Source organism: Mercenaria mercenaria, chromosome 2, assembly GCF_021730395.1.
Source record: "Mercenaria mercenaria strain notata chromosome 2, MADL_Memer_1, whole genome shotgun sequence".
Classification (NCBI taxonomy): domain Eukaryota; kingdom Metazoa; phylum Mollusca; class Bivalvia; order Venerida; family Veneridae; genus Mercenaria; species Mercenaria mercenaria.
Genome location: NC_069362.1, coordinates 62,766,431 through 62,779,054, shown reverse-complemented (window position 1 = coordinate 62,779,054; position 12,624 = coordinate 62,766,431). Strand labels below are relative to the sequence as shown.

The window sequence follows — 12,624 nt, the reverse complement described above, 5'->3', positions numbered from 1 at the left end:
ACTATTCGAAATATTGCCCCAGAAGCAGGAAAATATTACCCAAAAAGGTTAAATATCAAAAGAATTTTAAGTTCAAAAGGGGACATAATTTGACCAAAATGCATATCAGTTATGGGATTTGCAGCTATCAACTAGTTTTATAACCCCGAAGGCACATGTGAAGTTTCAATTCAATATCTGCATTAGTTTTGGAGATAGAAACTTGCATGTAAAACTTTAACCAAAATTGTCTAAGTCCAAAAGGGGGCATAATTGGCCCAAAATACATGCCAGAGTTATGGGACTTGACCCAGTGTGGTTGGTAATTGATATAGAAAAAGAAAAAATAAGTTTCAAATCTATATGCCTTTTAGTAATAGCTGTATGTACTTGCACGCAAAACTTTAACCAGGATTTTCTAAGTCCAAAAAGGGGAATAATTTGCTCAAAATACATGTCAGAATTATGAGACTTGATCCAGTGAGGTTGGTAATTGATCTAGAAAAAGAAAAAATAAGTTTCAAATCTATATGCCTTTTAGTAATAGCTGTATGTACTTGCACGCAAAACTTTAACCAGAATTTTCTAAGTCCAAAAGGGGGCATAATTTGGCCAAAATGAGGGTCAGAGTTATGGGACTTGCTGCTATCAACTAGTTTTATAACCCCAAAGACACATGTTAAGTTTCAATTCAATATCTGCATTAGTTTTGGAGATAGTAACTTGCATGTAAAACTTTAACCAAAATTGTCCAAGTCCAAAAGGGGGCATAATTTGCTCAAAATACATGTTAGAGTTATGGGACTCGACCCAGAGAGGTTGGTAATTGACCTAGAAAAAGAAAAAATAAGTTTCAAAGCTATGTGCCTTTAATTGATGGCTGTATGTACTTGCACGCAAAAACTTAACCAAGGTGTGAAGACGACGCCAGGGTGAGTAGAATATCTAGACTATTCTTTGAACATAACAACTTGTATGACATCATGTCAGTTTATGCGCATCTGTTTCCTGTGCAGAGATTAAAGTTTGTTGCAAAGTGCACATCTCAACGTAATTAAGCATAAAATAAAAAGAAGATTACTTTGCTTTGAGTGAATATGGAATATCTCTCACTTCCAAGTGAGAAAATTTTCACTTGCGCTACGCGCTCGAAAATATTTGAAATTTTCTCACTTCAAAGTGAGATATATTCCATATTCACTCAAAATAAACAAATATCCTCTATACAGTTAGCTTCAAAAAATTATCTTGAAGTAACTACACAGAAGTTCATTAGCCTGTCTGCCAGACCTGGGGTCAATTACTTTAAAATGCAATTAATTGAATTACAATTACATTGAGAAATGTCCAATTAAATTACCATTACATGAAATTTAGCAATGTAATTAATTAAATTACAATTACATTGGAAATTGTAATTAATTACATTCAATTACAATACCAAATGTGGTGTTTCTTACACAAACACTGTAGCAAAGTTCTTTACTTTGTACTACACAAATATGATAATCCACGTGTAAACTGATTTCAGTTATTTCAAAATTGAATTTAAGCTCAAAGTAAAATCTGTGTTTGAGGGAGAACATTACTCTGTCTTTAGTATTATTGCAAAAGGAGCTAAAAATCAGCCCTAAGGCAATAGAAAATTAGTTTTTAGATTCTCATCCCCGCCCGCCCCTATCTGAAACCCCCCGCCTCGAAATTTTTTATTGGTCAAAATCCAGATATCCAAAATTTCATGTCCGGATACTGGTACACTTTCATAAACATTGCATAATTCTAGAGTTTAAAGAAAATGTTTAACATATTATGGTAATGCAAAGACAATTTAACAGCATTTGACAGTATCTGATATTAAAATTTACCATGACATTACCTCTTATTATAACAAATTAAGAAAAATGATCATAAAATATCGGCAATTCACACGACTAGCAGACGTTCTGGCAACCTACTTTCGATTTCAAAAACTTTTAGAAAAAGGTAAAGCCAATTTATTTTCTTATCCTTATTTGATTGTTATTGATTTTTATTGTTTAGAAATAAGTATCTGTTGTCTGGATTTCAATATTTCAATTGTGTTTAACATGGACATTTGCCTTCGTGGGGAAGCCTGACACGCCATTTTCACGTGCAAAGTATACTGAATTACCGCGCTATTTGTTTCATAGATATGGAAATAGGATTAAAATATGCTGTGCATGCAAGTGCATCTAATTAAGAAATATCTGATTTTTTTCAAGTGTAGAAATACTAGATTCCTCGTATTTTAAACTTTAAGCTCGAAAGTCAATATCATCATCATCATCATCGGTTCCACGGTATATAGCACATGCTCAGCAGGAATGACAGATTGATTGTTTTCTTTAAAAATCGTGGCTGTACTTCGACAGAACTAAATATTTTGAATTTTCAAATACACTGAACAGACAAATATAAATTTGCAGTTGTTGTAGATTTACTTTTTTGTATAGGATACAATCAACCATCAGACAAAATGATTAACTATCACATTATAAACAAGATAAAAGTTTATGACATAAAATTATTTTGTTCATTTCAAAATTATTTCAAAATGGGTTTTACATATACAAGCATTTCAAAGACACAGCAATACACACTAGAATATCAATACAGTGATATTTTAAATATAATTTGTGAGATTGACCTCCACAATACCATATTTCCAAATTAAACAAGAGCTGTCTCCATAGGATGACACATGCCCCCGATGGCACTTTAAATGAATAGTTATGGCCGGTGTTCGAGTTTAGGACCTTTGACCTACGGAGCTGGGTCTTGCGTGCGACACGTCGTCTTACTGTGTCACACATTTATGCGTAGTTATTTTAAAATCCATGCATGAATGACAAAGATATGGACCGGACACGCCCATCAATGCACTATCATGAAAAAAGACCTTTAACATCTAAGTGTGACCTTGACCTTTGAGCTACGGACCTGGGTCTTGCGCATGACAGATTGTCTTACCGTGGTACACATTCATGCCAAGTTATTTGAAAATCCATCCATCGATGACAAAGATATGGACCGGACACGCCCATCAATGCACTATCCCTTAATGTCTAAGTGTGACCTTGACCTTTGAGATACGGACCTGGGTCTTGTGCGCGACACGTCATCTTACTGTGGTACACATTCCTGCCAAGTTATTTGAAAATCTATCCATCGATGACAAAGATATGGACCGGACACGCCCATCAATGCACTATCCCTTAATGGTTAAGTGTGACCTTGACCTTTGAGGTACGGACCTGGGTCTTGCGCGCGCCACGTCGTCTTACTGTGGTACACATTCATGCCAAGTTATTTGAAAATCCATCCATCGATGACAAAGATATGGACCGGACACGAAAAATGCGGACAGACCGACAGACAGACGGTTCAAAAACTATATGCCTCCTTTCGGGGGCATAAAAATAAAAAATAAAAAGTGCCCACCCGCCCCATTTTTTCTCAAAATTTGGATGAGAATCTAAACATTTATTTTCTCTGGCCTAATTAATAGTTAATACATCGTCTAGCAGAATTCGTCAGAGAAAATGCATGTAAAGACAAGTATTTCTCTGAGGTCTGAGTTTCTCTGAAGTTTATAGGATCATGGTTCTGCAATATGTTTCAAATTTAACTAGTCTAGTTCAGTATTTATTCATTTACATATTAAACATATATTTTAAGTTTTTATCCTTGACACTACAAGTTATCCAAAGGACCACATTGAAAATAAGTTGTAAAACATTCATGAGTCATCCTAGAATAACTATGTCACTAAAACTGTAGAATACTCATAATGTCTACAATAATAATTATTTTTTATCTTGTTAGAACTGTGAAATGCTATGTTGTTTATATCATTTAATACAACAAATTTTATCACAGATAAAAAATGATTAAACTAAATGCTAAGCATTTCAATTTTTGCTCCGATAAAAATCTAAATAATAATTATGCAAATAACAATTTCAAATTCTAATTTGATCATTTTCTCCAAAAACATAGTGACAAACATCATCAAAGATTACCAGTTGGTTCTAATGAAACAAATATCAGAACAAAGGAGCTATGTCCAATGGGTTAACACCTACCATAATATTCTATTGTTATTTTTCACAGCTATGAAATGCATATTAGCATGTTAAAGTGAAGTGTCACTGGTAATAAACATAAAATAATAATCCAGTTTGCTGAACAAATTATATATACTATTTGTTCAACAAACTGGATTAGCATGTGCCATGTAATTGGAAAGTAATTGAAATGTAATTGTCAATTACACCCTAGAACTGTTCTGTAATTAATTAAATTACAATTACATGTAATTGATAAATGACCCAATTACAAATTACATGGGAAATGTAATTTAATTGCAATTAATTACAATTACATTTTTAATTACCCCAGGTCTGCTGTCTGCTTAATTAATCTATACATCATGGGGTCATCCCTATGCCCTGTCCAACCTACAGATATTTCTAGCCTGGACATCAACATCAACTGATCATATACCAGTGTCCAACCTTTAACATCTATCAAGTCATGTCCTTTGGTCCTACCTAGATCTGGTCCACAGATCAAACCACATTTATTAAGCCATATCCCAGTGCCCTACCTACATCTAGCTTAGAAATCAAACCTGCAGCATCTATCCAGTCATACCACAGTGACCTCCCTACATCAGATCAAGAGATCAAACCCGTAACATTGTTGAGTCATACCCCCGTGTCCTACCTACATCTAGCAGATAAATCAAACTTGTAACATTTATCCATTCTTATCATTATACTGTACACACAGAGCTCACTGGGTAGGCTTCTTTAGCCAAGAATGTCAGTAAAACAGTTTAAACACATTCTTTGGTCAAACCCTTGATTGAAGCAAGAATTTTGTTAGGAATATTAACTCCCACCATAGAGTTCCTTGACAAGAATGATACCACAAACGACTTACATGTATCATCCAGTGCCACAGGTAACTGTTTAGCCATCAGAGGAGATCTTGGTTTTTTATTTTCAAAGTTTGTTTGCTCTATAAGATTCTTATTATTATTTCTTGCTCTCGGTGTTTTGTTCTTGTAACTGGGAGTCTCTGGTATAAGAAAGTTCTCCTTATTTTCTTTGTTACTGCTTTTACTATCTGAGAAGGCAAGTCTTTCCCTAGCTTTAGATTTTGGTCTTTCAGTCCTTGGTGCAGACTTTTCCTGGGTTCGACTGTGAACATTTGTTGATTTCTCTGTAGGAGTTCTGCACGAGTCAGCACTTTGACTACGGGGCTGCAACATAAAATCTTTTATCATTCATGTACAAGTACAAAATAACAGGAACAGGAAATTCACGTGATTTTTATCATGCATTAATTATGCTTGGTCCCTCTGTGGTAAGTAATAAATTTCCACATTTCCTTTTCTCTGGTTGGGTTTGACGTCACACCGACACAATTATAGGTCATATAGCGACTTTCCAGCTTTGACGGTGGAGGGAGACCCCAGGTGCCCCGTGCATTATTTTATCAAGAGCGGGCACCTGGGTAGAACCACTGACCTTCTGTAAGCCAGCTGGATGGCTTCCTCACGTGAAGAATTCAACATTCCGAGTGAGGCTCAAACCCACACTGATGAGGGGTTCCACATTTCATCTATTATAATGTACAATCTTTTAAACTTCCACATAGATCTTTTTTTTTCAAACCACTTACCAGCTGTAGTAAAGCTGTTTGCTCTACATTCAGAAGGTATTCGGCATGAATGGCATGTTTAAAAGACAATTTTCTACACTGATTATGCTACAATATCTCTGGTTACATCAATTTGATTTTGATATTCAGTTGTTTAGGCTATCCATCTTATACAATCAAATCATTAATATTCATGGGTGACTAATTCTTGTAGATTTCATGGTAGGGTAAGTCAGTGAAATAAAATCCCAACAAATACCCAAAATTCCTTTTGTGTTTTCTACTTCCAAACCACAGTTCCAACCCCCAGAAACTGCATTTTTGAACTTAACCATAGAATTAAGTTTTAACTATCAGGGCACCAGATAATTTTCATCCAAACAATAAACTGCAAATATATGAATACACTGGTGATACTACCCTAGGTGTATCTTGTGACTGTTTATGCTGTTGCTGTATAAGTCTGACAGGTCGTCCCTTCAATTTCTTCTCCAGTAACAGGAAGTACGTGGCTGTCAGGTAGTCAAACTTCCACTGTAATATAACATGTTACACTTTCATTAAAAACATAGAATTGTCACTCTTAATGTGACAAATCATATATATAGCGATAAATACACGAAATGGGTAATACTACATGATTTAAGAAATGCTTTTCTTGCAACTAAACAGTAAAATGTCCAGTGAAAAGGTTGAAGAATGAATATTTAACAAAACACTAACACAATGACTTTAAGTTACATAAATAACAAATCTATAGATATAGCTATACGCTCTCGACAGCTACACAATGGCTCAGATGGTTCAAAATCCAATAAGTAGTTCAGGTGTGCTTTGCTTGTATTTCTATCTAAAACCAGAAAACTAATGAGGTAAAATTCAACTAAATTCCATGCTGTGGTTCATGACTTTGTCCAAAATATGAAAGCCAACATACTGTTATTCACTGCAATTTTTTTGGTTATTTTATTACAAGTGCAAGACAGAGAAAAGATCATGTAAGTCACATAAATACATATATACAAGATATCAATAATTACCTGTTGGACGTCTGCTTCCATATCTTGTTTAGATTTCCCATAATGCACAGCCAGTTCTGTCACACAGTCATCATCAACTTTCCGCTAAAAACCACAAGATAATTTTAGACAATCCAAATAAACAAACATCAGTAACACTTGTCAATCCGTAACCTCATAAGAACTAACTTACTTCTCATTATTAATGAAATTTTTAATGTAAAATTCTCACTTTTGGCACTTGGAACACAAGCTGTCAAAATTTAGAACTGCAAAAATCTGCCAGTACAGAGCAGATTTTAATTCCAATAGCTTTCTCAGTGCATAAAATTACTTTAAATAGTAGGTAAAGAAATAAAGCAAAAAATTTTCAATAAAGAAAAACAGTTTTGTAAATGACAGCAAACATAGAAAGATTGATATCTACATATATTACCCTAAATTTACTATTCCATTCCACAGGTATATCTACACCTTTCATTAACCATGGATGTTCAACTAGCTGGTTAATTGTAGCTCTACGTTTCGGATCAACTTGCAACATTGTGGCTATTAACTCCTTACTCTCACCAGACAGCCAGGAAGGAGTGTCATATTTACCACTCTATAGTATAATATTATAAATATCAGTTATTCAAAGCCAACCAGATAAAATGTGGTTTAAACAAGAAGCTACATATAAATTCTTCAATAAACTCTTGATGCTCCAGCCCCGTTGGCAACCTTGTCGATACAAAGCAACCAAATTGTAAAACGAGGTCAAGGCCAAACTGAGGTCAGGTGATGTTTGAAGATGAGAAATGGTCACAGGTTACATCTGCATTTGTCAAGTCATTCAAGTAAGGGGTATTGATACTAGACAAAACGGTCCTATTTGGTTAACCAAGAGATGGCCCATACAAAGCAACCATAGTCCAAAACAAGGTCAAGCTAAAACTGAGTTCAGGTGATGTTTGAAGATGAGGAATGGTCACAGGTTATATCTGAATCAGTATCAAGTCATTCTAGTAAGGGATATTGATGCTAGACGAAATGGTCCCATTAGGTTAAACTCGTACAGACGGACAGGACAATAATCACTATATGCCTCCTGCATCTGTAATGGTGGGGGTATAAAAAGCAATTAACTATCATTCTTTAATACTTTTTCAATAACTGGAGAAAATAATTTAACATTACATTTTGATTATAAGAATCACATATATATGCCTCACGCAATGGCAGATAAAGATTTTCATTGATGAAATTAACTTTTCCCACTGAAAACATTCTTTCATAGTCTAAAACACTTCAAAAATAAGTCCCTGCATAATTCTATTTTTGACATGTGAAGTCGAATTCAAAATGACCTTTGCTTCAAGAATTAAACTGGTCATCTGAATGTTCCTAATGCTTGGTCATTGTTTACCTGTATTTTCTTGTAAAGCTGTGGTATATTCTCATCATCAAAGGGGAGATAACCACACAACAATGCATATAACAATATTCCCATACTCCATATATCAGCCTGTGAAAATAGTATTTTAGAAAGACAACAGAATTTAACTGCGCCATGAGAAAACCAACTTTGGCTTTGCGACCAGCATGGATCCAGGCAGTTGTTCACTAATGGTTTCTGTAATGGCAATAGGCTTTGAAAGCAAACAGCATGGATCATGACAAGACTGCTTGGATGCGCAGGCTGGCCTGGATCCATGCTGGTCGCAAAGCCACTATGTTGGTTTTCTCATGGTGCGACTCAATTTATAATGATGTACTTGAACATCATAACAAAGTAACAATGAAATATACCAGATAACAAGAGCACCGCCTTGCGGGTGCTGACGCTCATCTGATTTTTTTTGTGTAATAGAAATATTATCCTACCCATGATTTTCTAAGTCTAAAAAGGGCCATCATTCTTGCAAAAAGCAGGATAGAGTTATGTTTCTTGATGTACAGTGTCCACTTATGATGGTGAAAAACTGTTGCAAGTTTTAAAGCAATAGCTTTGATAGTTTATGAGAAAAGTTGACTTAAACATAATACTCAACCAAGAAAATGATTTTCTAAGTCCAAAAGGGGCAATAATTATTGCAAAAATCAGGATGGAGTTACGCTGCTTGCTGTACAGGGTCAGCTTATGACGGTGAACAAGTGTTGCAAGTTTCAAAGCAATAGCTTTGATAGTTTAAGAGAAAAAGTTGACCTAAACATAAAACTTAACCAAGAAATCTGATATTTTCTAAGTCCAAAAGGGGCCATAAATCTTGCAAAAAGCAGGATGGAGTTATGTTTCTTGCTGTACAGGGTCAACTTATGATGGTGAACAAGTGTTGCATGTTTTAAAGCAATAGCTTTGATAGTTTAGGATAAAAGCTGACCTAAACATAAAACTTAACCAAGAAAACTGATTTTCTAAGTCCAAAAGGGGCAATAAATCTTGCAAAAAGCAAGATGGAGTTATGTTTCTTGCTTTACAGGGTCAGCTTATGATGGTGAACAAGTATTCCAAGTTTCAAAGCAATAGCTTTGACAGTTTGGGAGAAAAGTTGACCTAAACATAAAACTTAACCAAGAAATCTGATATTTTCTAAGTACAAAAGGGGCCATAAATCTTGCAAAAAGCAAGATGGAGTTATGTTTCTTGCTATACAGGGTCAGCTTATGATGGCGAACAAGTATTCCAAGTTTCAAAGCAATAGCTTTGATAGTTTAGGAGAAAAGCTGACCTAAACATAAAACTTAACCAGGCAACGCCGACGCCGACAACCGCTCAAGTGATGACAATAACTCATCATTTTTTTTTCAAAAAATCAGATGAGCTAAAAATCATGTAATGTGTAAAACAGTGCCAAGTGAACAAAATAGACAGAACGTAAGTATTAAAAGCATTTATCATTCAAGTAGGTAACTGTACTAAGACTTTGCAGCATCTGCCCTAAATATAACATGGAGAAAACAAGAAGCTGCCCCCGGTGGCATCCTTGTCGGTACAAAGCAACCTAAGTCCAAAACTAGGTCAAGGTCAAACTGAGGTCAGGTGATGTCTGAAGATGAGGAATGGTTAGAGGTTACATCTGCATTAGTATCAAGTCATTCTAGTAATGAGTACTGATGCTAGACGAAACGATCCCATTTGGTTAACCAAGAGATGGCCCATATAAAGCAACCTAAGTCCAAAATGAGATCAAGGTCAAACTGAGGTCAGGTGATGTCTGAAGATGAGGAATGGTCACAGGTTATATCTGCATTAGTATCAAGTCATTCTAGTAAGGGGTATTGATGCTAGACGAAACGGTCCCATTTGGTTAACCAAGAGATGGCCCATATAAAGCAACCTAAGTCAAAAATGAGGTCAAGGTCAAACTGAGGTCAGGTGATGTCTGAAGATGAGGAATGGTCACAGGTTACATCTGCATTAGTATCAAGTCATTCTAGTAAGGGGTATTGATGCTAGACGAAACGGTCCCATTTGGTTAACCTCGTACGGACTGACGAACGAACGAACAGGACGATCACTATATGCCTCCCGCATCAGTAGATGCCAGGGGCATAAAATCTGTAACTTCAGATATTACATAAGTGTTGCAATGAAACACACGGATAAAATATGCCTTAAAACAGATGAATTTGTAGTATTATTAGAACTGTAACCATGCTTTTACTGCATGAAGTACTATTTCAACTGTACATACCTCTGCTCCAAGGTATTCCTTCCCTGAGATAAGTTCTGGTGCTGCGTATGCAGGACTGCCACAACATGTGTACAAATGATTCTCCATACCACCCTGTATGCAAAAATAAATAACAGATTTCCTATAAAACCTCCAACCTTTTAGCCTGCTGTCGGCAAGTGATTCTGCCATTTGTGAACAGCGCAAACCAAGATCAGCCTGCACATCTGTGCAGACTGGATGTGCAGACTGATCATGGTCTGCACTGTGCAGTCAGTAAATTTACAGTGAACACTCCTTAAAACGATAAATGGTATTGTCCAAACTGAATGATGGACCCACCATTTTAGAAATTTAGCACAATAAAGGCTAAAGAGAAAATACCACTCTACAAAGACATATATTTTCTTTTCAGTTAATTCAAATTCTTAATAAACGAGCTGTATAGTGCAACAACCTCTGTGCTGTACAAGAAACACACTAATTTTCCCAGCAATATTCAGTCTCAAGAGGTTTTGTAAGTAAAGCATGTAATGGAGAATTCCATGTAGCTTCCAATTACCAGGCTACATTTTATACATTGACTAATTATAGTCCTACTATGAAACTATTATCACTAATACAATCAAACTTTGTTTGCTGGAAATAGAATGTACAAGCAAAATTAGGTCAAGTTATCGGTACTTGAGTGATATAGTAATTTTGCTGTGACCCAACGATAAGTTCAAGTGTAGTTTGACTGTATTATTCTGATATAAAACAATCAAACAAGTTACATGTACTTACTCTAGGCTTTGCACAGAGACCAAAATCAATTAGTTTCAAATTCTGTTCCTCATCCAGTAACAAGTTCTCTGGTTTCAGATCTCTGTGAGCATATCCCTGGTTATGTATATAAGCCACAGCGGAAACAATCTGACGGAAGAATATCCTTGCCTCCTCCTCCCCAAGTCTGTCCTTAGCAACAATATAGTCAAACAATTCTCCCTCAGGACAATACTGTTAATAATAATAATAAACAAGAATGTTTAAAAGCTTGCAATTCCTCTATTCCTGTGATGAAAAATTGTAGATGAAGAATTACGTAACCAACTGTCACTGACTGAAGTGAAATTTTCATTGTTTCTATCTTTAAAAGCGAATTATGTAATTTGCAATTCTAAATCCATCTGTGAAATGCCAATTTCCATTTTCTTAAATTTCTGTATGTAGATATATCAGTCTGTGTTTATTATTAAATCAGAAAACTCTTATTTTGATGTATTATGATACAATAACTCCATATTATGATTCATATCATAATAGGAATGATGTTTCAAAGGAACTTCATACATGTAGAAGCTCAACATATGTACTGGTATGTTTTTATTTAAAATATCAAAGAGAATATGAAAGGCCAAGCACTTTTGTTAGGCCAGATTTGTAGTATGTCTCCCTATCCAGGTTGTTGGGAAAGACAGAATGAAAAATTTTGAACATGATCAATCTTACCTCAAGAACCATATAGAATCTGTCTGTAGTTTCTATCACCTGGTATAGTTTACAAATATGTTGATGACATAAATCCTGCATTGCTGCAATCTCAGTTTTTACGCGAGGAAGATCTTCCTAAAGGGGAATAAAACATTTTGTAAAGTTTTATCACATTCATACTATCAAAAATTGTTTCAGAGTGACAGCACACTTTACTGTTAAAGACCGATTTGGTAACTTTTTGCTTAGATTTGTGGGAAGATTTAATCTAAAACATATTATAAGTGTTACTTAGATACAGCTTGATACTTAGTTATCTATTTTTTTCTCTCCAAAACTTCAACCAAGGTAGACACTGACAATCCAGCAACATGTAACAAGGGGCATAATAAAGATATATATATATTGACAACAAAAGCACGTTTTTCAACAGTAATTTGGGAAGATGACCCAGACCCATTGTTTCCAGAATTTTGGCAGTATTCCAGTCAAAGTGGAAAAACTTTTCAGCAAATAAACCTAACAAAGATAGCGTTATGAAACAGACATCTGTTTCTTTAATAATATGATTTGCATTTAAAATGCTCTTCCAAATTAATTTTACTGTTTTTGCACTGGATCGATTTTTACTACAATTGTCGAAGGGTAACTGGGAATTTTTGCCACGAATTTGGGGAAAAAGATACCTATTCCCACTGGGAATCGACTCATTAACACCTCTAAAATCAGCAAGACAAAAAAAAAAAAAAAAAAAAAAAATTCAAATAGAAAAGCTAGAAATCAACTATGTAACTCCATTTAACTCA

The 12,624-nt window shown here is 35.1% G+C and overlaps 1 protein-coding gene across 3 annotated transcripts in view; it reads right to left on the bottom strand.

The window, feature by feature from the left end:
* The window catches only part of LOC123564126 (maternal embryonic leucine zipper kinase-like), a 51,070-nt gene that overhangs the window by 28,262 nt on the left and 10,184 nt on the right, over positions 1–12,624 (bottom strand). For all 3 annotated transcript variants that reach the window (XM_045357467.2, XM_045357470.2, XM_045357468.2), the window contains 8 exons: positions 11,837–11,953; positions 11,132–11,344; positions 10,367–10,459; positions 8,098–8,196; positions 7,126–7,293; positions 6,711–6,794; positions 6,091–6,204; positions 4,948–5,269 (listed from right to left, as the gene is read on the bottom strand). In XM_045357467.2, coding sequence (XP_045213402.1) covers positions 4,948–5,269; positions 6,091–6,204; positions 6,711–6,794; positions 7,126–7,293; positions 8,098–8,196; positions 10,367–10,459; positions 11,132–11,344; positions 11,837–11,953 — 1,210 coding nt within the window. The remainder of the gene's footprint in view (positions 1–4,947; positions 5,270–6,090; positions 6,205–6,710; positions 6,795–7,125; positions 7,294–8,097; positions 8,197–10,366; positions 10,460–11,131; positions 11,345–11,836; positions 11,954–12,624) is intronic.